Genomic DNA, 24,765 nt, shown 5'->3' with positions numbered 1-24,765 from the left:
CTGAAAATTTATTTTTTTACTTACAGGTATGGATAACATGCAGTTTTATACATGTGTATGTGACTGTACAGGAGGACTGTGGGACCCAATAATAAATGATTTTGTGCAGATACAGAACATAGGATCAGAAGGATTGTGAATCATGTGGTTTTTATTAATGGAATTCATATCCCGCGATAGAAGGAAAAATAAACTTTTAGATCTTTTAATATTTTTAAAAGTATCACTTTTGTGGGCCCAATGATCAGCTTGGCCCACGTTTTATACATGCATTACCTTAAGCTGTTTCTTCCAGCTTTCATTTCCTAAGGCAAATTACTACGATCACTTTAGTAAAATACACCAGGGTCAATAAACACTGAGGTGTGATCAACAAATATGGTGAATGCTGCTGTCGAGTGCCATCCGATGGAAAAGCAGGGCTCTTCAATACGGGAAGCCACATTGAGCCTTAGTAACAGTGTGACAAGTTTCAACTTGATGGGTGCAGTCAGTCAGGTGTGAGCTACAGTTGAGAGAACATGTGTTTTAAAGTATGATGTAAATCATGGATCATGAGGCATGCATTAACGTGAAATGTGCAAACGGTTTCATCCTCCATCATGACGATGCTCTGTGTCACACATCACTTCTGGTATGGCAATTTCTGTCAAATAAAAATATTATGTTGTGTCCTCATCCACCTTATTCACCGGATCTGGCACTGTGCAACTTCTGGCTCTTCCCCAAAGTCAAAATGATTCAGGACATTGAGGCAGCTATGACAGCGCAACTAAAGACACTCATAAAAGAGGACTTCCAGAACTGCTTCAGAAAGTGGCAAAAACGATAAGTGTGTTCGAAACAAAGGAGAGTATTTTGAGGGGGACTAATAGCAATGTGTCTTTTAGTGTAATATATATTTTTTTTAAAATTTAAACATTCACTGTATTTTTTTGTTCACACCTAGTATTTTTTTTCTGGCCTACACCCAAGCCACGCTGCAAACCCTCCATCTTGCTTTTTGCCTGAGGTGGTCTAACTGCCTAGGGATCAACTCACATGGCTTCCAATGATCCACCTAGGGAAGCCTTTTAGAGACTGACACCAACCTCCTGAATAGCAGGGAGGGAATCTTAACATTTCTAGGGACAATCCAAAAAAAAAAAAAAAATTGACATGCCTCTGTCTTTTTAGAGTCTAGTGAGGGAGTTAAATAGTTTCAAATCATCAGTGAAATAAATGTATAGACCACAGAGAAGATGGGGAGGGGAGCACTGCAGTCGGAGTGGGAGATACAATGATGAGGTTGGCAGTCATGGATTTGAGAGGTATTTGGACAGTGAGGGGTCCACTGCCAGCACTCAACTATGAGTTGGATATAGGAGGAGAGGGAGAAAGAGGGGCCAGGAATGACTGCCCGTTTTCTGCTTTCACGTCTGGATGGATGGTGGCCCCACTCATTTAGGTGGAGAACACTAAGAGGACTCGTTTTAGGAAAGAGTTCACTTTGACGTATTGGATTTGAGCTGCCTTTGAGACACCTATGGGGAGATACACAATAGAGAGATGGAGAGGTCTGGTCTGGAGGAACATGTGCATGACTTCTGGGGGTGGTAATAACAGCTGCAGAAGTGGAGGAGATTGCCTGGCAGTGTGCAGAACGAGTAGAGAGAGACCCCCACCACAATATACTCCAAACTTCCCAAATACTAGTCAGCAAAAAGCTTAAGAGGAGCCAAGCATGAAGTTGCCAGAGAGTTAGGAGGAGCGTCAAGAGAGGGCTAGGAACCAAGAGGAGAGACTCCATCCAGAACAAAATGTCACATCTAACCCCGTGTGTATGTGTGTGTGTGCGATGCCACAGAAACTTTTCTAACCACGTCAACAAATGGGAATTCCAATATACATGGCCCAAACATGGCCTAATTTTAAAAATCGGTGAATAACAAATTAGAAACTAGGTCCAAAATTCTAGTATTGGAACCCAGAAAGAGATTTCATTTTATCTGACCTAAAATTTTTCTACAGCTTGATCTCTGACCGTCTGCATTCAGCCAGGTGCTCCTTTCCTCTCACCTTCTTTCCCCAAACCCCTGCCATCTTGCTCCTGCCTAATCTCTTCGGTAAAGGTGCTCCTGCCAAAGTCGCCACGGGCATCTTGTGCTGCATCTGACAGTCACCTTTTACACACGATAGACCTTTTAATCCCCCTGAAGCCTTTGTCACTGTCAACCAGTTCTTTCTCTATGCCCCTCCCTCCCCACTGTTTGGCTCTTAAAATGGCACTTTCATCCTCACCTCTTACCTATGCTCTTGACCTCCCCAGCACCCCTCCTCAGATCCCGCCTAGTGTCCTTTCTCCTCGGTCAGTCCCTTCAAGATTGGCACTCCTTGTGGTTCTCCACGTTCTCTCCAGTCTCCATTCCATAAACTCGGGTGACCTCATTGACTTCTATAAGTTCAGCCTGGAGCAGACACAGTTTTTGTGGGTCTTGAGGCTGATACCATTCAGTGAACGCTTTTTCAGAGAGAAATCATACCCCTAAAATCAGTACAAGCCTTTGGGACACGCACATTCCTCACTGTCAACCTGTCTCTGATTCAGCTATGACATTGGCTCAGGTTGCTGCTAAGCTAGTTCTACATCCAGACCTCAGTAGGAGCTCCAGGACCATGTAGCTAACTATCTACTGGACTTCTCAAAGGAGCCATCCATGGCTTTAGCTCCTCAAACAGATACCCCAAAAGATACCCAACATTTTTCTCTTCACAACTGTTTGTCCTTCTGCATTTGCTCTCACAATGATGAGGACTGAAATTCACATCTGTCTTTGAAAACCCATGAGTCTCACATGTTCCCACTTCCCACATGCAGCTGATCACCAAGGTACTTCCATCTAATCTCCTTCAAACTCTGAATCTACCTAGTTTTCTATCTGTGCGGCAACTTCTTCAGTCCAGGTCCTCGTTAGCTTTGGCCTAAATAGTAGCAACAACTTCCAAATGGCTCTCTCCACCATCAGTCTTCTCTCGCTACTCCTTCCTCAGTGATTTGTGTCTCTCAGACACAAATAGGATCACACGATTGACTCTGCTTAAAATCCTTCATCCATTTTCAGTCGGTTTAAAGATGAGGGACTTCGACGAACCAAGGAATCACATCTACTAACCTTAGCAGCTTCATCTCTGTGATTCCCTTCACCCTATGCCTTCCACAAATGAATGACTGTCACAGAATGTCACCTCAAAAAACTCTCCTTCACCAATCTTCGTCACACCGGAAGCTATCCGGGGCAGCTCCATCTACCATACCAAGGCAAGGTGTTGGGTGGTAAGGAAAGTAGTTATCTGACTCACACAAAAAGTCAAAGCATTTCAATTCCATTTTCCTAATGTATTTTTGTAATTAGAGTTGCTAGGAGAAACAGATTTCAAACAGAAAGCAGAATCATTTCTGTGCGAAAACTTCCTTGAAATATTGTGTTGTGGATTCAACGAAAGTCGCAGGATAAAGGGACATCAACTAGCACAGAGGAGAGCCATCAAGGTGGGTGGATACTAGCCTATTGGTCAGCGTGCAGTGGCAGCTGGGGCCAGAGAACTCAGAGACATGAGCTGCGGACACATTGAGTGGACCTCGGCCCAGCACCTCCACCTGGATCATTGATTCTGATGGTGTCATACAAACGGATGCCAACTTGGCCCCAGATCGCTGTAAATTTTCATCAGGAAATAGAATATATACACTTTCACAGCGTTACATACCAATTTCATGGCCGCATTCTTTTTCAGGCAAACAAGTTCTCCCAAGTGGCATACTAATAAAAAATGCTTTCTTTCATTCTTCCAGCAACCAGCCAAAGATAAACAGTACCATTTTTTTTTTTAACAAAAAGATTCTCCTCTAATCCCATCAAAATTCAGTGTAGCTATTTTGCAAAAGTCATCTGCAGGATGTGCTCATGAAGTTTTCAACTTGAAGATTAAATGTGATACTTAGGTCATGAAATCATCCTGCCTTCGTTCTATTTAATCCAGATTTTCAGACCAAATTTCCCATTCCAGGATCAGTTAGGATGCTGTTGACTCTCCTAGGAAATTACTTCAGGTAACAATTTCAAAGGATAGGACCTGAGCAATGCCAACAATATGAATAAAATGAGTGAATATTGTGAGGAGGAAATGTTACTGGCTACTTTCTTTAAATGTCTATAAGTTACTCTAAAATAGTTTTATCAGAGATGTTTGTATGTACGTAGATTTGTCAGTTGAACTGGCTCTGAGCTCATTGTTTAAATAGAATTTTGATTTGATTCTTAATAGAATCTTAACATTTTTATTTAATTTTCAAGTAGATTTCTGTTAGCTTCCCTAGGCAAATCTCATTAGCACATCTTAAAAGTTTTAAGCCCTGATTTTGCCATCTCAAAAATCTACATTTGGCTGAAATGTGGTTCTGTTCTTTCCTTGCTGAAAATTGGCCAGCTCACTGATGGCCAAGGTCAAGGAATCAAACACCACAAAATGCAAATACAAAGTATATGAAAGAGGGTCAAAGGAGTTTAAATCCTAACTAGCCCCAGAGTGTAAGCACCTCAACAACCAGCCTTTGGAAGATTCAATGACCATTTCAGGCTGCATTCTGATAGTCTCCCCTTCTTTAGTTCAGAGACAGTCTCTAAAATTTTCTAAAGAAGGTTTCTGAAGCTGCTCAGTGTCAACACCCCACTTTTCTCTCTTCTCCAACTGTCACACTGTATGCTTTACTTTGTTCGGACTTGCTCTCCTTTCCTCTACCTCTCTCTTTCTTCACCTCTATTGCAGCTCCCTTTAGAGAAAAGCCAGTCTCAGATGGAAGGGAATCAGCAATTGTATATAAATAGAACTAAGGACTCTACTAAAGATTCCCCCAACCCTCTCTAGGACCCTGATGAGCTCACAAAGAATTTGAATTAATTGTTAAGACATACGATCCCGGCTTTTCTGATTTATTCCAATTAACGCACCTACTGGTTCCTGAGAGTAAAGCAATAGAATTACTAAACAAGTTTTGCTAGGGAAACTCCTATAGAGGAGTCTACTTTTATTGTAAAAAGTCAGGTCACCTTGAGGATTGTAGAAAACTGAAATGGGACTTAGAAAAAGAAAAGAAACAGAAGCAAGCATAGAGCTGCTCCAAGGACTCTGAGGGCATTTCTCCTTATTACTAGCACTGGGGCTACTTTATCGTTAACACTACCTGGCTAAGTTGCCCTCTCCCTTGGAGTAAAGCTTCTGTACAAATGGCAGGGATGTCTCATCAACTAATGTCTGTTTAAATTAGAACCTATTCCTCTCCAGCTAGGAAATGTCAAGGGGCAACCTATATTGTTCCTAGTCAAATCTGCCCCAACTCACCTGAGAGTGTGAGACTTTAAACCAATGATGCTCACATATCCTTCTCCCAGAGCATGAAATGTCCTTGAACTAAATGAATCAGATTGGAAAAATAATGATTTTAAAAGCAACTACATGAGAGGAAACTAGTCTTGAGACTGACTGAAATCTGTTCCTTGATGTTCCAATACAACTTTAGGCTGTCTCCAGTACACATATTGGCAAGATTAAGTCAGCTATTCCTATGAAAATAATTATTGCTAATACTTTGCCTCTACCTAATATTTGCTAACATCCTTTAAGGCCTGATGCACGAGCTAGAATTAGCCCATTATACATGATTACTATAAAAAGAGGGGCTTATAATTCCATGTATAAGCGCTTGCAATTCTCCTATCCTTCCGATAAAGAAAGCCAATGGGAAAAGATGGAGATTTGCACAGGATCTCAGATCTATAAAGATAGCCTGTTGTTCCAAATCCACATACCCTATATGACAGTGAGGCATGGGCGCGTCCCAAAGGCTTGTACTGATTTTAGGGGTATGATTTCTTCCTGAAAAAGTGTTCACTGAACGGTATCAGCCTCAAGACCCACAAAAACTGTGTCTGCTCCAGGCTGAACTTATAGTAGTCAATGAGGACACCCGAATTTATGGAGTGGAGACTGGAGAGAACATGGAGAACCACGAGGAGTGCCAATCTTGAAGGGACTGATCGAGGAGAAAGGACACTAGGCGGGAGCTGAGGAGGGGTGCTGGGGAGGTCAAGAGCGTAGGTAAGAGGTGAGGATGAAAGCACCATTTTAAGAGCCAAACAATGGGGAGGAAGGGGCATAGAGAAAGAACTGGTTGACAGTGACAAAGGCTTCAGGGGGATTAAAAGGTCTATCGTGTGTAAAAGGTGACTGTCAGATGCAGCACAAGATGCTCGTGGTGACTTTGTCAGGAGTACCTTTACTGAAGGGAGCAAGATGGCAGGAGTTTGGGGAAAGAATGTGAGAGGAAAGGAGCACCTGACTGAATGCAGATGGTCAGAGATCAAGCTGTAGAAAAATTTTAAATAAAATAAACTGAAATCTCTTTCAGTTTAATTCTAGAATTTTGGACCTAGCTTATAATTTGTTATTCACCGATTTTCAAAATTAGGCCATGTTTGAGCCACGTATAATGGAATTCCATTTGTTGACGTGGTTAGAAAAGTTTCTCTGGCATCGCACACACACACATACACACGGGGTTAGATGTGACACTGTGTTCTGGATGGAGTCTCTCCTCTTGGTTCCTAGCCCTCTCTTGACACTCCTCCTAACTCTCTGGCAACTTCATGCTTGGCTCCTCTCAAGCTTTTTGCCTACTAGTATTTGGGAAGGTTGGAGTATATTGTCGTGGGAGTTTCTCTCTTCTCGTTCTGCACACTTGCTGGGCAATCTCCTCCACTTCTGCAGCTGTTATTACCACTCCCAGAAATCATGCACATGTTCCTCCAGACCAGACCTCTCCATCTCTCTATTGTGTATCTCCCCATAGGTGTCTCAAAGGCAGCTCAAATCCAATATGTCAAAGTGAACTCTTTCATAAAATGAGTCCTCTTAGTGTCCTCCACCTAAATGAATGGGGGCCTATCCACACAGACATGAGAGCAGAAAACGGGCAGTCATTCCTGGCCCCTTTTTCTCCCTCTCCTGCCATATCCAACCTATCACTGAGTGTTGGCAGTGAACCCTTCACTGTCCAAATACCTCTCAAATCCGTGACTGCCAACCTCATTCTTGTGATTACCGCTCTGGCAGCAGTGCTCCCCTCCCCGTCTTCTCTGTGGTCTATACATTTATTTCACTGATGATTTGAAATTATGTATCCCCCTCACTAGACTCCAAAAAGACAAAGGCATGTCTTTTTTTTTCCTTGACTCTTCCTGAGAAACTTTAAGATTCACTCTGTGCTATTCAAGAACTCAGTGTGAGTCTCTTAAAGGGTTTCCCTAGGTGGATCATGTGAGTTGACCCCTAGGCAGTTAGACCACCTCAGGCAAAAAAAGCAAGATGGAGGGTTTGCAGTGTGCCTCGGGTGTAAGCCAGAAAAAGAATATGAGGTGTGATTAAAAAATACAGTGAATGTTTAAATTTAAAAAAATTTATTACAGTAAAAGACATTATTATTAATCCCCCTCAAAACACTCCCCTTTGCTTCGGACACACTTACCCTATTGTTCTTGCCACTTTCTGAAGCAGTTCTGGAAGTCCTCTTTTGTGAATGTCTTTAGTTGTGCTGTCATGGCTGTCTTGATGTCCTGAGTCATTTTGACTTTGGGGAAGAGCCAGAAATCACACAATGCTAGATCTGGTGAATAAGATGGATGAAGAACACCGTAATGTTTTTATTTGACAGAAATTGCCATACCAAAACTGATGTGTGACACAGAGCATTGTCATGATGCAGGATAAAATTGTTTGCCCACTTCATGTTAATGCCTGTTCATGATCCATAATTTATGGCACACTTTAAAACACACCTTCTCTCAACTGTAGCTCAAACCTGATTGACTGCACCCATCAAGTTGAAATTTGTCACACACTGTTACTAAGGTTTAATGCGCCACTTCCCGTATTGAAAAGCTCTGCATTTCCTTGGATGGCACTTGGCAGCAGCATTCATCATATTTGTTGATCACACCTCATAATTATCGACCCTGGTTGTTCACTAAAGTGATCGTAGTAGTTTGCCTTGGAAATGAAAACTGGGAGAAACAGTTTAAGGTTAATACGTATATAAAAAGTGAGCCAAACTTGTCATTGGGCCTACAAAAGTGGTGCTATTAGAAATATGAAAAACCCTAAAAGTTTACTTTTTCTGCTATTGCTGGGTATGAATTCCATTAATAAAAACCACATGATGCACAATCCTTCTGATCCTGTGTTCTGTATCAGCACAAAATCATTTATTATTGGGTCCCACAGTCCTCCTGTAGAATCACGCACACATATATAGAACTGTGCATGTTATCCATACCTGTAAGTAAAAAATAAATTTTCAGCACACGACACTTTTATAGAAACTGGCTTCCATTTTTTTTTCCTTGACCAAATCTGGTTTTAATGACCTCCACTTTCAGAAATCTCTCACTTTGTTCAGAAAATAAACAAACATTCCCAAACCCCCTACACCAAAATACCCAAACACAAATAAAAATTAAGCTGCTCTTCTTCTCTTTTGTTTCCTTTAGAGAGTCCCTCTCTGACAGATACTTGAAGCTAGATGGATGACTGACTACTGGTCTCCCTTCTTCGGGCACTATTCCATCCCTGGATGGAGCTGATCTTAGCCTTGCACAATCACACTGCTCAGGTGAGCTGGAGATTGCATCCCAAAGTGGTCAGACAGAAGCATCGACCGGTACCTTGGAAATGGCCTGTGCTTCAGATCTGTGGGCATATTTGCTCAGGTCTGTGCTTTGCTGCATTGATAGATGTGTCTGTCCCTCTGCCAACATCACAGGGTCTCTATCAGCTCTTTAAAAGAGAATCATGTGTCTCCGGCCCCTACCACTTTTTTTTATCTGCCAAAGGAAGTTCAACTTGGCGGTCATTGATTGACTAATGGATTCATTTTTAACTTCCTGGAACAGTTCGTCATTCACGTTTACCTCACTTGAAACACACATACTCACCCACTCATTCAGTCACTCACTCACTCACTCACAGTGTTGCAGTGTGTCACTGTACTGGGACTTGAGTTCTTTTGTGAATGGCTAGGAATGATACCCCCCCACCCTCCCTTCACATTGTGTTGTTGTTACAGTAAGTCATGCTGAATTCGCAACTGACATTACCCCATATTGTATATTATTTATATAGTTTTTATAGTAAATAATGAAGAAATAGATAATGCACCATATCCTTATCAGCACCTACATTTGGAACACCATGGATGGAACTTTAGTACATCGTGCTAAGGGATCTAAGTCAGACAGAGAAAAACAAGTACTGTGTATTATCATTTATTGTGATATTTTTAAAAAGCCATATGGAAAACACAGAGTAAAATGGTTGTTAGCATTGGATGAGGAATGGGGACATACTGAGTTCCTGGTCCCAGTTCTAACTGGGGGTGGTCCCCGCACATCAACAAACAGTTCTTAGAAAACAACAGGCTTTCCAAGAATTCAACACAATTCTGACACTATCTACCTGGAGACAGCATCAGATTCAAGACTTGAAGGGTTCAGTCTTACACGGCTGCAGTGCCCTGTTACACACACACACACACACACACACATGCACACGCGCGCACACACACACACACACTTCAGACACCAGGCACAAGTCCAGGATCTTTGTTCTGTGAACCAAGTGGCTACGGATTGGAGGTTCCAAAAACCTTCTCCAACTCAGAATGCCAATTGCAAGTCTAAGTTCCTATCCGCACTTCTAATCAATTAGCTTTAAAACAGAGGTTCCCACAACCTATTCCTTGGGTTTGATTAATTTGTTAGAGTATCAGCTATAGACTTTTCATCAGTGATGCTCCCCACAGCTACTTCTCTTGAAGGGGAGTGAGCAACGACTCTCTATGGCTGCCATACGCAGTCCACACTCCAAAAAGAAAGTATACCCCAAAGTTTTTTCTAATGTATTTATTTATTATTGTAGTTTATTAAGTATTATTAACAATAACATTTCCTGTTGTTATTCAATGAAGATAACACAATTCAACAAGTATTTCTTGTACTCCAAAAATACCTGGCATTCTAAATATAAAAACAGGAAAAGCATTAAAGAAATAGGGAAATTATAGGAAACAGCATCTACTTTAAATATGTCTATTATCTTATTAGTGAGATAAGGTGCTGTGGTTAAATGCTGAAACCCTAACTCTTAAAGATGCTGGTTTTAGGAAGTGGGGCCTCAGTAGGTGCTTAAGTCCTGAGGGTAGAATCCTTATGCATGGGATTAGCGCCTTATGAAAAACATTCCTGAGAGATTACTAGCCCCTTGCACCACGTGAGGATATAATGAGAAGTGTACAACCCAGAAGACAGTCCTCACCAATTCATGCTGACACCCTGATTTTGGAATGCCAGCCTCCAAACTGCGAGAAATAAATTTCTGTTGTTTAATAGTCACTGAGACTCTATTTTTGTATTTTGTTATAGCAGCCTGAATGAACTAAGACACAGGTTTAAATAAGCTCACAGAATGTTGCCAGGAATATAGTTGTTTATTATTATTGTTATTATTATTATTATTATTGTTTTCGTTATTTAGAGAATACTTCATTAGTTTCTGTAATCAAACCCATGTAGATAAGACCTTACATATTTAATACAGTGCGTTACCCCTGTACAAATGGAAAAAATTATGTTTAACGTTTCTAGACCAATATGGCTGTTAATTTCTGAATAATGCCAACCCAATACGGTACAACTGGGATATTTTTTCCAAAGTTGACAGCACAGCTAAAGTTTCCAAAAATTCAAATTTTATATATATATATATATATATATATATATATATATATATATATATAAATATCTATACATAATTTATATATATATATAAAGACCAAAAATAGTATTTTATGCATCAATAGCAGCAACAGTTTTTCCAGGTTCTGCAGTAATCTGAACAAAATTATAGAGACATCTGGCACACTCCATTAAAAAACAAAAAAAGGTAAAAAACAAAACCCAGAAAACAGCAAAGTTCTGTTACTGTTGTGACACCTGGCACCATTATTTTCCTTTTTAATTAGCTTCTCAGTCATCATCTGGGAAGAAAACATTCTAGAATAACATCATTAAAACAGCTCTGATAAAGCACGGTCACTACTATGTATCCTAAAGCATGTAAGATATTTTACTTTCACAGAGTATGATACAGTACTGTCCTACATCTGTAATACCAGAGGATAAAATTAAAAGGCATTATTTCAGACTTGATTCTATTTTTTCAGTGGAGGGCCCAAAGGATGGTACCAACCAGCTCTGGTAAAGAAATGCACCTTCTTAGATATGATTTCCTTTCTCAGTGGCACAGTTCTGGGTACTCATTGCTCTTCATGAATATCAGCTAAATATTATTATTAATATGTACTTTTTTCATGATAAATCTTATTACATAAGTGAAACAATAAGATAAATAAAACAATGTCTAACATTTTCCTCTGTACTTAACATGTAATATTTCCCTTTAAGTGATAAATGAACTCTACATTAAGAACTACATGCTCTTCTAAAAAATATTTGATGTTATTTAAATGGCAGTTGATCCAGTTTTTTTTAATAAACCAGTTACCAACCCCTTATTAGAATCCTAAGATACAGATGCAGTATTCTTTTAATCATACGCTAGTGATGCTATCTTTGGTAATGAAATGTGGATATATATATATATATATATATATATATATATATATATATATATATATATATTCTCTTCAATATTAAATGAACTAGGTTGAGAAAGCCTCTCAAAAACAGGTGGTAGAGGAACGGCCGGATGGCTCAGTTGGTTAGAGCGTAGGCTCTGAACAACAGGGTTGCAGTTTGATTCCACATGCTGTGTTCTCCACAACTAGATTGAGGGACAGCAACTTGGAGCTGATGGGCTCTAAAGAAACACACTGTTCCCCAATATTCCCCAATTTAAAAAAAAATCAGGTGGTAGAGATTTAGCCATTCTCAAAGGTAACAAGAAAGGACAGAATAAAAAAAGAAAGTTGGTAAGAAAAATACAACAAAGTGAAGAGATCAGGGGGATTTCATTATACTTTAAACTATGAAGACAGTTTGTAATGAAGACATTGCACTGGATCCTATTGCCTATACTGGCAATAATATTAATAAGAATCAAAATGATATTCTGGTATTTGGTATTTCTGTGTTTATGTGAGCGAGCTGTAAATTTAACTTTCTGTGCCTTATGAAATTCACCATATTTGTCTAGATTAGGGTTAGCCCAGGAGACAGAAGGAGTATGAAAGAATAATGGGGGGGAAAGGGTCAGCATTACTTTCTGCCCCCATCTTGGTTCCACTTTCCTGGCACAAAATGCCAGATGAAGCCACACAACTGTTCCTGCTACAGAGCAGGGGTTGCCACCTCCCCAGGCTGAGACAGGACCTGGAACAGAATCTGACAGTGATGAAACAGCACCAGGGCTCGAGGAACAGGATTCCACACATGAAACCACACAACAAGCCCAGCTGGCAGCAGCAGCAGCTGAAATCCATGAAGAACTAGTCAGTAAAGCAAAACAGAGCCAGAGGGAAAAAAAGATATGGAAGGCTATCTTCAAACTGGATCTTGGACAGATGACAGGGGTTGTTATCGGGTCACTATCGGGAAATCTAAGAATATCCTTTTTGTCATACAAAACCGGATGTCTACAAGAGCCTAGCTTCAGATATCTGCATAGTTTTTGGAGAAGCCAAGATCGAGGATTTATCTCAGCAAGAACGCCTGGCAACTGCTGAGAAATTCAAAGTTCAAGGTGAAGCTGTCTCCAACCTTGAAGAAAACACACAGACTCCAGCTGTACAAGAGGAGAGTGAAGAGAAAGAGGTTGATGAAACCGGTGTGGAAGGTAAGGACATAGAATTGGTCAAGTCACAAGCAAATGTGTCGAGAGCAAAGGCCGTCCGAGCAGTGAAGAACAACAGTACTATATTGTAAACGCTATTATGGAATTTACAATGTAACCATCTAAAAACGAGGACGATTTTTGGGTTTCAAAATAATTGCAGGTTTGTTTGAAATTCGTACTGTTTCTATCATTAACAAAGTTACATTAACTTGAGGGATAAATATCAGAAAAAGGTCAGCATATTTGTTTCATTTATAAACATTTTCTTATTTATTAAGTAAATGGTACAAGGTTCAAGAGATATGGAGGCAAAAATGAGACAAGATCAGCTATAAGGAAATGATAACTCTATTAAACCACATAATACAATAAGTTGGAGCAACATGGTTATAAACAAAATCTGTTTTTGAAAAACAACAATACACATTAAATTTAAAAATGTTACATGATTGTCACTTCTAATTAAAATATGTTTCTCTCCTGGATTTTAAACAGGGCTTTCCTCAGTGTAACTTTGATATCCTTGTTTCTCAAACTGTATATCAAGGGATTGAGCATGGGTATCACGTTAGTATAGACAACAGAAGAAATTTTTCCCAGGTCCACAGATCCAGAAGAATAGTTAAGATACATGAATGCTGCTGACCCAAAAAAGAGAGAAATAGCAATGACGTGGGAGCTACAGGTACTGAAAGCTTTTGATCTTCCTTGAGTGGATTTGATATGAAGAATGGTAGTGAGGATGAAGACGTAAGAAATTAGGATAGTAACACAGGGGACTGTGATATTAATACCCACGACAATGAGAACTACTACTTCATTGACGTAAGTGCTGGAGCACGAGAGCTGGAGAAGAGGGAGGATGTCACACAAGTAATGGTTGATGACGTTGACGTTGCAGAAGGTTAGTCTAAGCATGCACCCAGTGTGAGCGGTGGCTCCAGCACATCCCATCATATAGGCAGCAAAAGTTAGCATGGAACAGGCCTGGTGGGACATGGTGACTTTATAAAGTAATGGATTGCAGATGGCCACATAGCGATCATAGGCCATTGAAGTCAACATGTAGCACTCTGAGATGACAAAAAAGAGAAAGAAAAACAGCTGAGTCATGCAGCCGACGTAGGAGATGATATTCTTCCTTGATACGAAGTTTATCAGCATCTTGGGGGTGAAAACAGAAGCATAACACAGGTCAATGAAGGATAGGTTGAAGAGGAAATAGTACATGGGGGTGTGCAGGTGAGAGTTTAGACCAATAAGCATGATCAAGCCAAGGTTGCCCACCGTGGTGACGATGTAGGTCATTAAAAACAGGTAAAAGAGTGGTTGCTGGAGCTCTGGATGGTCTGTCAATCCAGCAAGGATAAATTCGGTAACTAAGGAGTCGTTTCTAGCCAGCATTCTCACCTTCAGAAATCTGTGAAAACAAATAAAAATTCCATTAATAGCGAAACCAGCACTCTCTTTACAAACTCTTTCATGAGAAGGAGACACAGACTGGCTGAAATCAACTAAGACCCTCCTAAGTGTCTGAATGTACTGCCCCACACATCCCTCAATATTTACAGCACTATGTCTTTTGTGTGCACGGGAACAAACAGCTATGTTGTCTTTACTAGAAGACAAAAGAATGAAGGAGCTGATGACCTTCTGTAGTGGAGATGTGTCCCCCACCTCTCCCTCTCATCCATCTGAAACTTCACTTCTTAGTCCTACTTATGTTTGCCGTACCCTACTGGATACCTCAGGTCCCCTGTTATGACCATCAAGAAAGAAGAATTCCTCTAAGGCTGTGACCATACGGGTATTCTGTGTCCTAGAAGGAAGTCTCTCATGGTCTATAGGGTTCCCAGATACTTTACTACTAGAATCCATGACGTTTCTAATTGATAACAGGTATTGAGGAGAGCCTTGGTAACTTATAGTTTGATAATTAAGTGTACAATCGCATGTTTCTACACATTTTCCTCCTCTGTTCCATCCTAGCTGGATGGAGAAGGAAGAAAGGAAGGTGAATATTCTTCCTTGGTTTTGTAGGAGAGCATGAAAGAGAAACATAATTACGCCGATTAAATTAGCTGTAAAGTTTGTAAAAATGTATCAATATGTATACACATAACATGTAACTCTTCTATATATTTGGTGTATTTGAATTCAATTTTTTTCTTAAGAAAGAGAAAAGTCTCTTCTTCCTCTGATGTTGCTGTAATTTGAATGTATCACTTGGAACTGCTATAGCGCGTGCTCCCGGACTGAGGTGAACCCCACACAGAGAAGGGATGCTGAGAATAATGCTGGCAGTGCTCCAGGGTTCCCTAGTTTGAGTTTCTTATTATTCAACATAAATATGTTCCCTCATTTCGCAGCAACAGAGACAGTGAGAAAAAAAATAGACACCTGATTAACTCATTCTCCTTCCATTAGCAGAACTCAGTGCTGACCCTTTATACATGTTTCACCTCCACTGTCCCTGAAGAAAAGCTGGCTTTTCCAATAACAAAGCTGAGCCAATGTAGTCATAGAATCTTCTTCTGCTAGCAAAAGAGTCACAGCATAGATTTCAACGTCTGAATGTTCCAAGGGTCATTCTGAGGTGTAGATCAAACTTCCAGTTGTACCTTTACAAAGAGAGTGTGAAAGGAAAACACACCGACCTCCGAGCCACCTTGTCATAGAACATACGGCATTCGCTTAAGGCTTATAATTCTGTCGGACCCCACGAGAAATCCAGGCGTAGGTCTCCCCTAGGACATCCTCATCACGACAAGGTCTTCAGGGAAGAAACTGGTGCCTGTGCTTATACTTTAATTGTGATAGTAAATGATAATTTCCCATCAGAGATTATACAGTTCCAGGGCGTAGGAGACAGAATTCTCTGTTGTCCTCTAAAAAGGTGCAAATAATTGTTATTGAAAATTTCACTAATTATAATTCTAGGTAATGTACTAGTTTTAAGGATTTCGGTTCATGAGGATTTATAAACCTCAGAGTAAAGTTTATTTATTATGCCCTTTTTAAATAGGTGAGACCCTTTAAATAATCAGTGTTTATGAAAATTTTATAGAGACCAACACAAGGATCTTTTTAATTCATTTCAGAGATTATTGTTTAATAGTATCTTATTTAATATAAGAATGATCCATTATTTAATAGAAATTTAATTACCTTGGGTTCTTCGAACTCAGCATGTCTTTGCTTTTAATAGGTTAAAATCAAATCTATAATAAAAATTACTGTTCGTAGGTTTCCACTTCAAGAAAGTACAACTGTAGTATTCCCACGTATGTATTAACTTCTGATCATGCTTCAGAGAAGGCATCTATTACTTTAACATTTTAAATTATTATAGGTTCACAGGAAATTGCTAAAATAGTGCATAGATTCTCTTGAAATTCATCCGTTTCCTACCATGGTGACATCTTTCACAACTGTAGGACAATAGCAAAGCCTAGACATTGACATTAGTATAATAATGTTAATTAGACTAGAGGAATACAGATGTTATTCAGCTTTCATCAGTTTACATGCACCGGGTGTTTGTGTCGTGTGTGTGTGTGTGTGTGTGTGTGTGTGTGTGTGTAGATCTATGCAATTTGATCCCGTGTGGATTCATGTAACCACTATCACAGTGAAGATACAGACCTGCTCCACCACCGTAAGTGAACTCCCCAGTATTACCCCTTTGTAGTCACCGCCATCCGCTTTCACCTTCATCTCTGTCTTCTGGCAACCACTACTAGCCTTTTCTCCATCTCTATAATTGAATTATTTAGAGGACAATAAATGAAATCATACAATATATAACTTCTGAGATCCTCTTTTTCCACAAAGCATGTTGCCCTTAAGTCTATCCAAATTTTTACACTTGTCAATGTTGTGTTCCTTTAATTGCTGAGTAGTATTCCTTTTTCATAACACCGATTTATTCAACCTCTGTAGGAATTAAAAATTACTGGGTTCTTGTATTGACACAAACCTAAATTTATTTTAATTAATGGAAAATGTGTCAGAGGCAGAGCCTAGAAGATCACAGTTTAAACTGATTCTTCTTGCAATTTTCTTTTATTAATCGATTTCATTGTAGTATGATTTGCCCACCTTCAAATGCAGCCATTTTAAGATAACTGTTTAATGATTTTCAAAAAATAATGCAGTTGTATAACCACCACCATAATCAAGTTTCCATCACATATAGCATTTCCATCACCCCAAAATTTCCCTTACGATCTTTTGCAACCTATATTCTGTCCTGTTTTTAATCATGAAAGAATGTTGAAATTTGTCAGATGCTTTTTCTGTATCTTTTGATATGATAATATGATTTTTTTCTTCCGTTCTATTAATCTGCTGTATCATATTTATTGGTTGGTGTATGTTAAACAATCTTTGCTCCCACTGATAAGTCCCACTTGATCACAGTATATAATCCTTTAATGTGCTGTTGAATTCAGTTTGCTAGAATTTTGTGGAGAGTTTTTGCATTTCTAGTTGTCAGAGATATTGGCCTGTGGCTTTCTTTCTTGTAGCGGTCCTACCTGAAAAGAGAGTGAGGGTAATTCTGGTCTCGTAAAATGTATTTGAGAGTGTTTCCTGTCTTCAGGTTTTGGAAGAGTTTAAGAAGGTTTGGTATTAATTCTTTCTTAAATGTTTGGTAGAATTCACCAGTGAAACCATCTGGATTTGGGGTTTGCTTTTGTGGGAGGTTTTTCATAATTGATTCAATCTCCTTACTCATTATTGGTTTGTTCAGATTGTCGTTTTCTTCACAATTCAGTCTTAGTAGGTTCTATGTTTCTAGGAATTCATCCATTTCTTCTAGGTTTTCCAGTTGGTCGGGGTGTAATTGTTCATAGTAGTTTCTCATGATCTTTTGTTTTTCTGTGACATCAGGTATAACGTCTCCTCTTCATCATTACATCATCATCATTATATCACTACTTTCTTCAGCTCTTGTGACAACTGTTGAGTTAAAGTCTAGTTGATCTGATGTAAGTACAGTTATCTCTGCTGGGTTTTGGTTTCCACTTATATGGTGTATCTTTTCCCTTCCCTTCACTTTCAGTCTATGTGCACCCTTAAGGTTGAAGAAAGTCTGGTGTAGGCAGCACAGAGTTGGCCTTTTTCTTTTTTTTCTTTTCTTTTTTTTTCTTTTTTTATTCAGCCACTGTATACCTTTTGATTTGAGCATTTAAAGCATTTGCATTTAAAGTAATTATTGACAGGTAAGGATTTAATAATGCCATTTTAACTTCTTTCTCCTGTTTTGTAGTACCTTATTCTTTCTTCCTCTTTTGCTGAGTTCCTTTGTGAAATGATAATTTTGCATGGTGGTATGCTTTGATTCCCACCTCTTTATCTGTTTGTATCTACTGTAGGCCTTTACTTTGTGGTTGCCATGAGACTTACATAAAATATCTTACAGATACAACATTCTATTTAAGATGTTACTTTGATCACATATAAAAAATCTACACTCTTACTCCCTCCTCACTACATATATACAAAGACACACACACACAGGGGGTGCCGAAAAATGTATACACATTTTAAGAAAGGAAAAAACGGTATTAAAATTACACTGATGGTAACCACTTTGAGCACCTCTTGTAATTGCAGAAGTCAAACATGACTTGTATTCATCTTTTGTTATCGGTATATATTGAGTATTACAATTTTAATACAGTTTTTACCTTTCTTCAAATGTGAATGCATTTTTTTTGGCTCTCTCTCTCTCTCTTTCTGTCTTTCTGTCTCTGCTTCTCTCTGTCTCTGTCTCTGTCTCTGTTTGTCTGTCTCTCTCTCTCTCTCTCTCTCTCTATATATATATATATATATATATAAAATTATGTTTTTATTGTTTTGTTTCTTTTTAAATTTATTTCTTAGTTTCAGGTGTACAAAACAAGATAATGGTTAGACATTTACACACCTCACAAAGTGATAACCCTAAGAAGTTTACTACCCATCTGATACCGTGCATATAGCTATTACAATATCATTGACTATACTCCTTATGCTGTATTTTACATCCTGTGACTAAATATATATATTTTAATCATAGTTGACATTGAATATTATTTTATATTAGTTTCAGGTGTACAGTGCAGTAGTTAGCATTTGTATAATTTATGAAGTGATCCTCCTGATAAGTCTACTACTCATTTAACACCATACATAGATTTTACATTATTGACTATACGAGGTCTGACAATTAAGTTCACGAACTTGTAGCAACGATGTTACTAATCTTTTCTGTTTTCAGAGGGATTATTCACCATGAATTTGTACCAACTGGACAAACAGTTAATCAAGTTTACTATTTGGAAGTGCTGAAAAGGCTGCGTGAAAAAGTTAGACGACCTGAACTTTTTGTCAACAATTCATGGCTCTTGAATCATGACAATGCACCAGCTCACACGGCACTGTCTGTGAAGGAGTTTTTAGCCAGTAAACAGATAACTGTACTGGAACAGCCTGCCTACTCACCTGATCTGAGCCCCCAGTGACTTCTTTCCTTACCCGAAGATAAAGGAAATATTGACAGGAAGACATTTTGATGACATTCAGGACATCAAGGGTAATACAATGACAGCTCTGATGGCCATTCCAGAAAAAGAGTTCCAAAATTGCTTTGAAGGGTGGACTAGGTGGACGCATCAGTGCACAGCTTCCTAAGGGGAGTACTTCAAAAGGTGACCATAGTGATATTCAGCAAAGAGGTATATAGCACTTTTTCTAGGATGAGCTCGCAGACTTAGTTGTCCGACCTCTCAATATTGAGGTTAAAGTTTAGGCTCCAGTCCATTTTGAAATTCCAAGTCAGACAGCTTCCCCAGGAATCACAGAAAACGTAAACAGGGTGAAATGTTCGTGAATCCGTGGCCTGGCCAGAAACATCTAGAACAAGAGACACTGCTTAGACATACACAAATACTCTCTAGCCTGGTCGTCGCCGACTTTTCACCCCCACACAGTGCCCGAGAGCCCAACCATTACTGTCCTGACACCACAGGGCAAAAGCCACTGATCAGCTAGTGAGGAAGATGAGGGAAGCCGCTGTGAGGAAGGTGAGTATCCAGGGCTGCAGGGAGGACATTTCAGCCCACGTTCAGGGGGTGGGGGTGGGGGGCTGACAAAGCAAGGATGGAGGGGTAGGCAGGGGCCCGGCATTAGGGCTAGAGCAATAAGAAGGCACTGAAAGATTTCGAATCGTGTGTGACTCAGCAGATTTGTTTTGAAAAGCTCCTTCTGGAATAAAAACATGCCCTTGACTCTTAGTCTTTGAGACTGTGCCTCAGGAATAAGACCTTTTCTTCTAAAGATCTGACTACTATTGGTTTTCTGTTGTGGTGCTTACACCGATCAATATGTAATCTGATACTAACATAACATGAAACCACATGTAATATATTAAAGTATTATAACAGCAGAAGCATCTTAGGAACATTTCCCCAAACTCTTCTTTAGCTTTTTGAAAGAGACCTGTTGCTTTAGTTAAAGATACATTGATTTTTCAGGGGCTTAAATGTCACAGAGGAAACCGGTCTTCAAGGCAATTTCTAAATTTTACCTCCTTTGTGACATTTTTCCAGATTCACCTGGTCAGTGATGACGATCCTCTCAGAGGCAGATATCTATGGTCAAACGACTGAAGCTTAGATGTCCATCGATCCCTTCTGATGTCCATATAGTCATGGTCCTGTGAAACTTTCAAGAGTATTTTAACTGCAATCAATTAAGAGCACCGGGACTGGCCAGTGGCACTTTGGGATCCAAAAGAGGAGCAGTTTCTTTGAGTTCCATGGCGGTATATTTAGGTGGTTTGCTGTCACGGGTGTGCATATCTAAGGCGCTGTTAGATGTTGGAATGGCATTGGAGTGGCTTCCAGGATGCTCCTGTGATGCACTGTGCCCACTCAGCCAGCAGCGTGACAGTAAGGTACAAGGCCAGAGTCCACTGCAGCATGTGGTGACCTAGGTGCTGTGACAGGCCGTTCCCATAGGGCTCCCAAGATTCCTTACACCTGGTATTCCTGCCCTGTGTAATCTCCTCTTCTGGTCAGGTGGGGCCTAAGGGCTCCCTCCTACGGTAAGTGATGACATGTCACTTCTGTGATTAGGTCACAAGAGATGTGGTTAGCATCTTCTTGCTAGCATGTTCTCTCTTGCCCTCTTGCTTACTCCCTCTGATGAAGCCCATTGCCATGTCGTGAGATGCTTGCTCGAGAAGCCTATGAGGAAAGGAACATTTTTTATAGTAATTATGTGAAATAGAATTTGTAGGATTCCTGTGTGTGTAGCCACAAATCTATAAGAACAAAACAAACAAACAAACAAAAAAACCCAAAAAAACAGCAAATACATATTCTATATCTGACATATAAAAAAAACTTGATGGAGGTTTTCTAAAATTTTCCTACACAATTTTAGGGGAAAATGTATTATCGAGGCATTTCAGGCAATTAATAAAAAAAAAAAAAAAAACCTATGATTTCTGAATTTTGTGATGCTTGAGGTATATGTCAACTTTTTAAAGTTTGCACTTTGTTATTTATTTTCTCATTTTAAGTATTCATTTTCTCACTTAATTTTGTACTTATAATTTTGTATTGTTTTCCTTAAAGAAGCCCCCTCCCATTTTATGAATTTTAAGCTTCATGTGACCAGGATCTATCCCTACCCCCTTTTTTTATATTAGTCCTGCCTTTACTTAAAATTTTTATATTTTGTTCTTCACAGATTTCTCACATTAATTTTGATTTTTCTGAGATTTCCTAAAATACTTATCTTGGGTGCTTAGTTTTCTGATGCCGCCTCACTCTCTTCACCCTAGTCTTGGTCCTCTTGTCAGAGGGGGTTAAAAAGTAACCTGAGATACCGTTCCATCCTCAGCAGCCAGCTCTTCCTGATTCCTTAGGTTAAGATTGAACTTAATGCGGTTTGGAACATTTTTAAATTTTTTTATATGCCTGTATGTACACAGATTATCATTGAAAAGTTATTCCAGAAACTAGTAATAGAGTTTGTTTCAGGGTTAGAAAATGCAGCTAGAATAGGAGCTAAAGGTATAAATATTCATAACCTCACCATCCATCAATAGTCCTGTTAGTTAATATCTTAGTTGTTATCTCTTTCTATCTGCCCCATTTTCACTCCTGCAAACCCGTAATTGCCTGCTTCCTTGGCATACTTCTTACCCTTTGCTGCTGGGGGTGGTTCTGACTTGTTTCCAAACCTTCTCTCCAATGATCATCTCTCTGCTTGGAGAACAGGGACTGTGTCTCAGTGGTCTTTGTAATCTTCCCAGAGCGAGGTAGAGGAGGTTTGATCTGAATGAAAGACTGAGAAGTTATGTGACCTCCCTGACCTACAGTTTCCTCATCTGTAAAATGGGATGATGCTGATGCCTACTTAAAAAGGAAAATCCATGCAAATTGTTTTGCACAGTACCTAGTAATTTGCTGTTGTTACCTATTAGCATAGTGCTTCCATTCATTAAGTCACCACACACTTACTGCATCCCTACATTGTGCCAGACACTCTCAGGACACTGGGGACCCTGGGGACAGAGCAGTCAATAAAACAGACATAAATCCCTGCCTTCAGGGAGCTCACATTCTGATGTCTGGGAGTGGGACAGAAACAAAATACACATAAATACATAAAACATATGGCATACCTGACAATGACACATGCTATAGAAAACATAAAGCTTCCCACCTAGTACGTACTCATTAGACACGTGTGGATTGAGTCATTTTCTTTCCCCTAGCATTCCCTCCCTTTCCCAAGGTTCCCTCTCCAATGTCATTAAATAATGTCTACAGGGCCTAAATTCTTGACATCAGCAGTGTCGACATCATGCCGTGGATACTGGAAGAGGCAGGAAAGGGCTGCAGCGCTGAAGAACAAAGCCCAGACGTCACGCAGCATTTCTACCTCTGACATCAGATGACACCAACAGGTGTTTTGATGCACCTACTTCCGGATGGTTACTGTTGTAGTCCCAAGCTTGCACTCAGTTGTGATCAATAGTCACTGCACGGTGACATCAGGATAGGAAACAGTCGGCTCTTGAGCACTGTGTGGGCTGAGGAGTCAGCAAGGCGCTGGCTAGAAAGCATCATGAGACGTGTGTGCCGGGTCTCCCAGTGCTGTCTCCCGAAATCCAGGTTTCTGGCTGCCACTGCTGCACGGACCTTCCACCGTGTTTACCTTTTCTCTGCTCCTTGTGGACGTTATTTGACACCAAATTTCTGAGCCTCAATCAACTTTGACCTCAATCATTGTAAGGCAACATTTGTTTGCAAGTCAGCAGATACCCAAAGGCCCTCGGTTAAGATGTATGAGCCCAAGCCTAAGAGTGTGGACGTGTGAAATATTTTTTAAAGGGAAAAAAATATCGGTTTAGAGCCACTTTTCTATAAGCATATGTTTTTCATAGCATATTCAACAGTAACAAATGTGACTTAATTTATTGCAGCAATACTGCCATATCCAAATATTAATATATTAGTTTACACAAAATTAAGCCCTCATATTACATGTTAATTAATTTTTTTAATTATTCCATTACTATGATGATTAAAATTCCTCAACACAGATCATTTGCTACAAACCAGCATAGGGTCTTCATTCTTACTGTGGATGAAAAAAGAAGCTCTATGGAATGTGATCTCACAGGGTGATCTGACTGTAAGTTTTTAACTGGGCAGGTCATGGCGGGTAGCCACACCCCAAGCATATAACTTTTTTTTTTTTTTCGCGTCTACTTTCACTAGAACACCAGGCCATGACTGTCTCACCACTCCCCAGGCACTCTGAGCCTGTAGCTGCCTCTCTCATCTTTCCCTCAGCTTCCACCATAGCTTGTGGACAAACTAAGCCATGGGAGTTTTCTCTGCTTTTTCCTTTTCTGGTGTGTTGTCACTGATGAGTATACATTGGAAGGGGCAGAAAGCGCAGGGAGGATTTTTCCCCCCTGTAATTTATCTGCCACATTTTACAGCTGAGGAACATGAAACTAAAAAAGCTTCAGTAATCTATCCCATGCTGGTCAGTAAATGGTCAAGCCAGGACTCAAACCCAGTCCATCTGCCTACAAAACCCGTGTTATGTCTAAGGCTGCAAGAATAATGATTATACATATCCTTTATTGAGCCCTTGAAATGGGTAGGCAGTGTGCTGAGCACTTTTACAGATGTTATCTGGTTAATCTTCAACAAGCCAGTTGGTATTAGCCTTTAAGAGGTGAAGTGACTTGCCCAAGGCCACACAACTAGCAAAAGGCGGAGCTGGGATTGTATATGAGGACTCTGGCCCTCTACTGCCTTCCATTTCCCCACGATGCTCTGTGACATGGGTCCTGAGCCTACCTGCTGTAGTCCTCTAAGCAGGAATGGAGGCTGCTGGTTTCCAAGCATTTAACTTTTTAATAAAAGGTTTATCTTTGCCCCTTAAGCAAGCCCTGTCCATTATTTCTGTGCATCTAGGTTAACACACCTTTGAAATAAGCCATCAGCACCCTCAAGAGAGCACATAATCTTGTTAACTATCCTGTAATCCAATCCTCACCTTGCTTTCTCCCACCATGCAATTTTCCTTAGTTCCCTCCAAAGGAAATGCACAAAAGAAGCTACAAAGATGTTATTCTCCAAAGCATTTGAGATCTTGCTCCCTGGCACATGTCAGTTTAGCTCAGATAAACTCATAAAACGTCTCTACAGGTTTGGACGTTTTCTTATATCGACACCACCTTTCCACAGCACGTTTGCCAGCATCCATATATCCACCCAGCGCCCTATTCTTTTATTGCTATGC

The 24,765-nt window shown here is 39.9% G+C and overlaps 1 protein-coding gene and 1 pseudogene across 1 annotated transcript; one reads left to right on the top strand and one right to left on the bottom strand.

Moving 5' to 3' along the window:
* Positions 1 to 12,407: 12,407 nt before the first annotated feature.
* On the top strand, positions 12,408 to 13,057 carry LOC117017663 (nascent polypeptide-associated complex subunit alpha-like; annotated as a pseudogene).
* A 347-nt stretch (positions 13,058 to 13,404) lies between these two features.
* LOC117017679 (olfactory receptor 8B3) lies at positions 13,405 to 20,529 on the bottom strand. The gene is made up of 2 exons (XM_033098163.1): positions 20,516 to 20,529; positions 13,405 to 14,347 (listed from the first exon to the last, which is right to left on the bottom strand). The coding sequence occupies exons 1-2, from the start codon at positions 20,527 to 20,529 to the stop codon at positions 13,405 to 13,407; spliced, it is 957 nt and encodes a 318-aa protein (XP_032954054.1).
* Between the last annotated feature and the right edge of the window lie 4,236 nt (positions 20,530 to 24,765).

This window comes from Rhinolophus ferrumequinum, chromosome 25 (genome assembly GCF_004115265.2).
Source record: "Rhinolophus ferrumequinum isolate MPI-CBG mRhiFer1 chromosome 25, mRhiFer1_v1.p, whole genome shotgun sequence".
Lineage (NCBI taxonomy): Eukaryota > Metazoa > Chordata > Mammalia > Chiroptera > Rhinolophidae > Rhinolophus > Rhinolophus ferrumequinum.
Note: the sequence above shows the minus strand (reverse complement) of the source record. Positions and strands in the feature narration are given on the sequence as shown.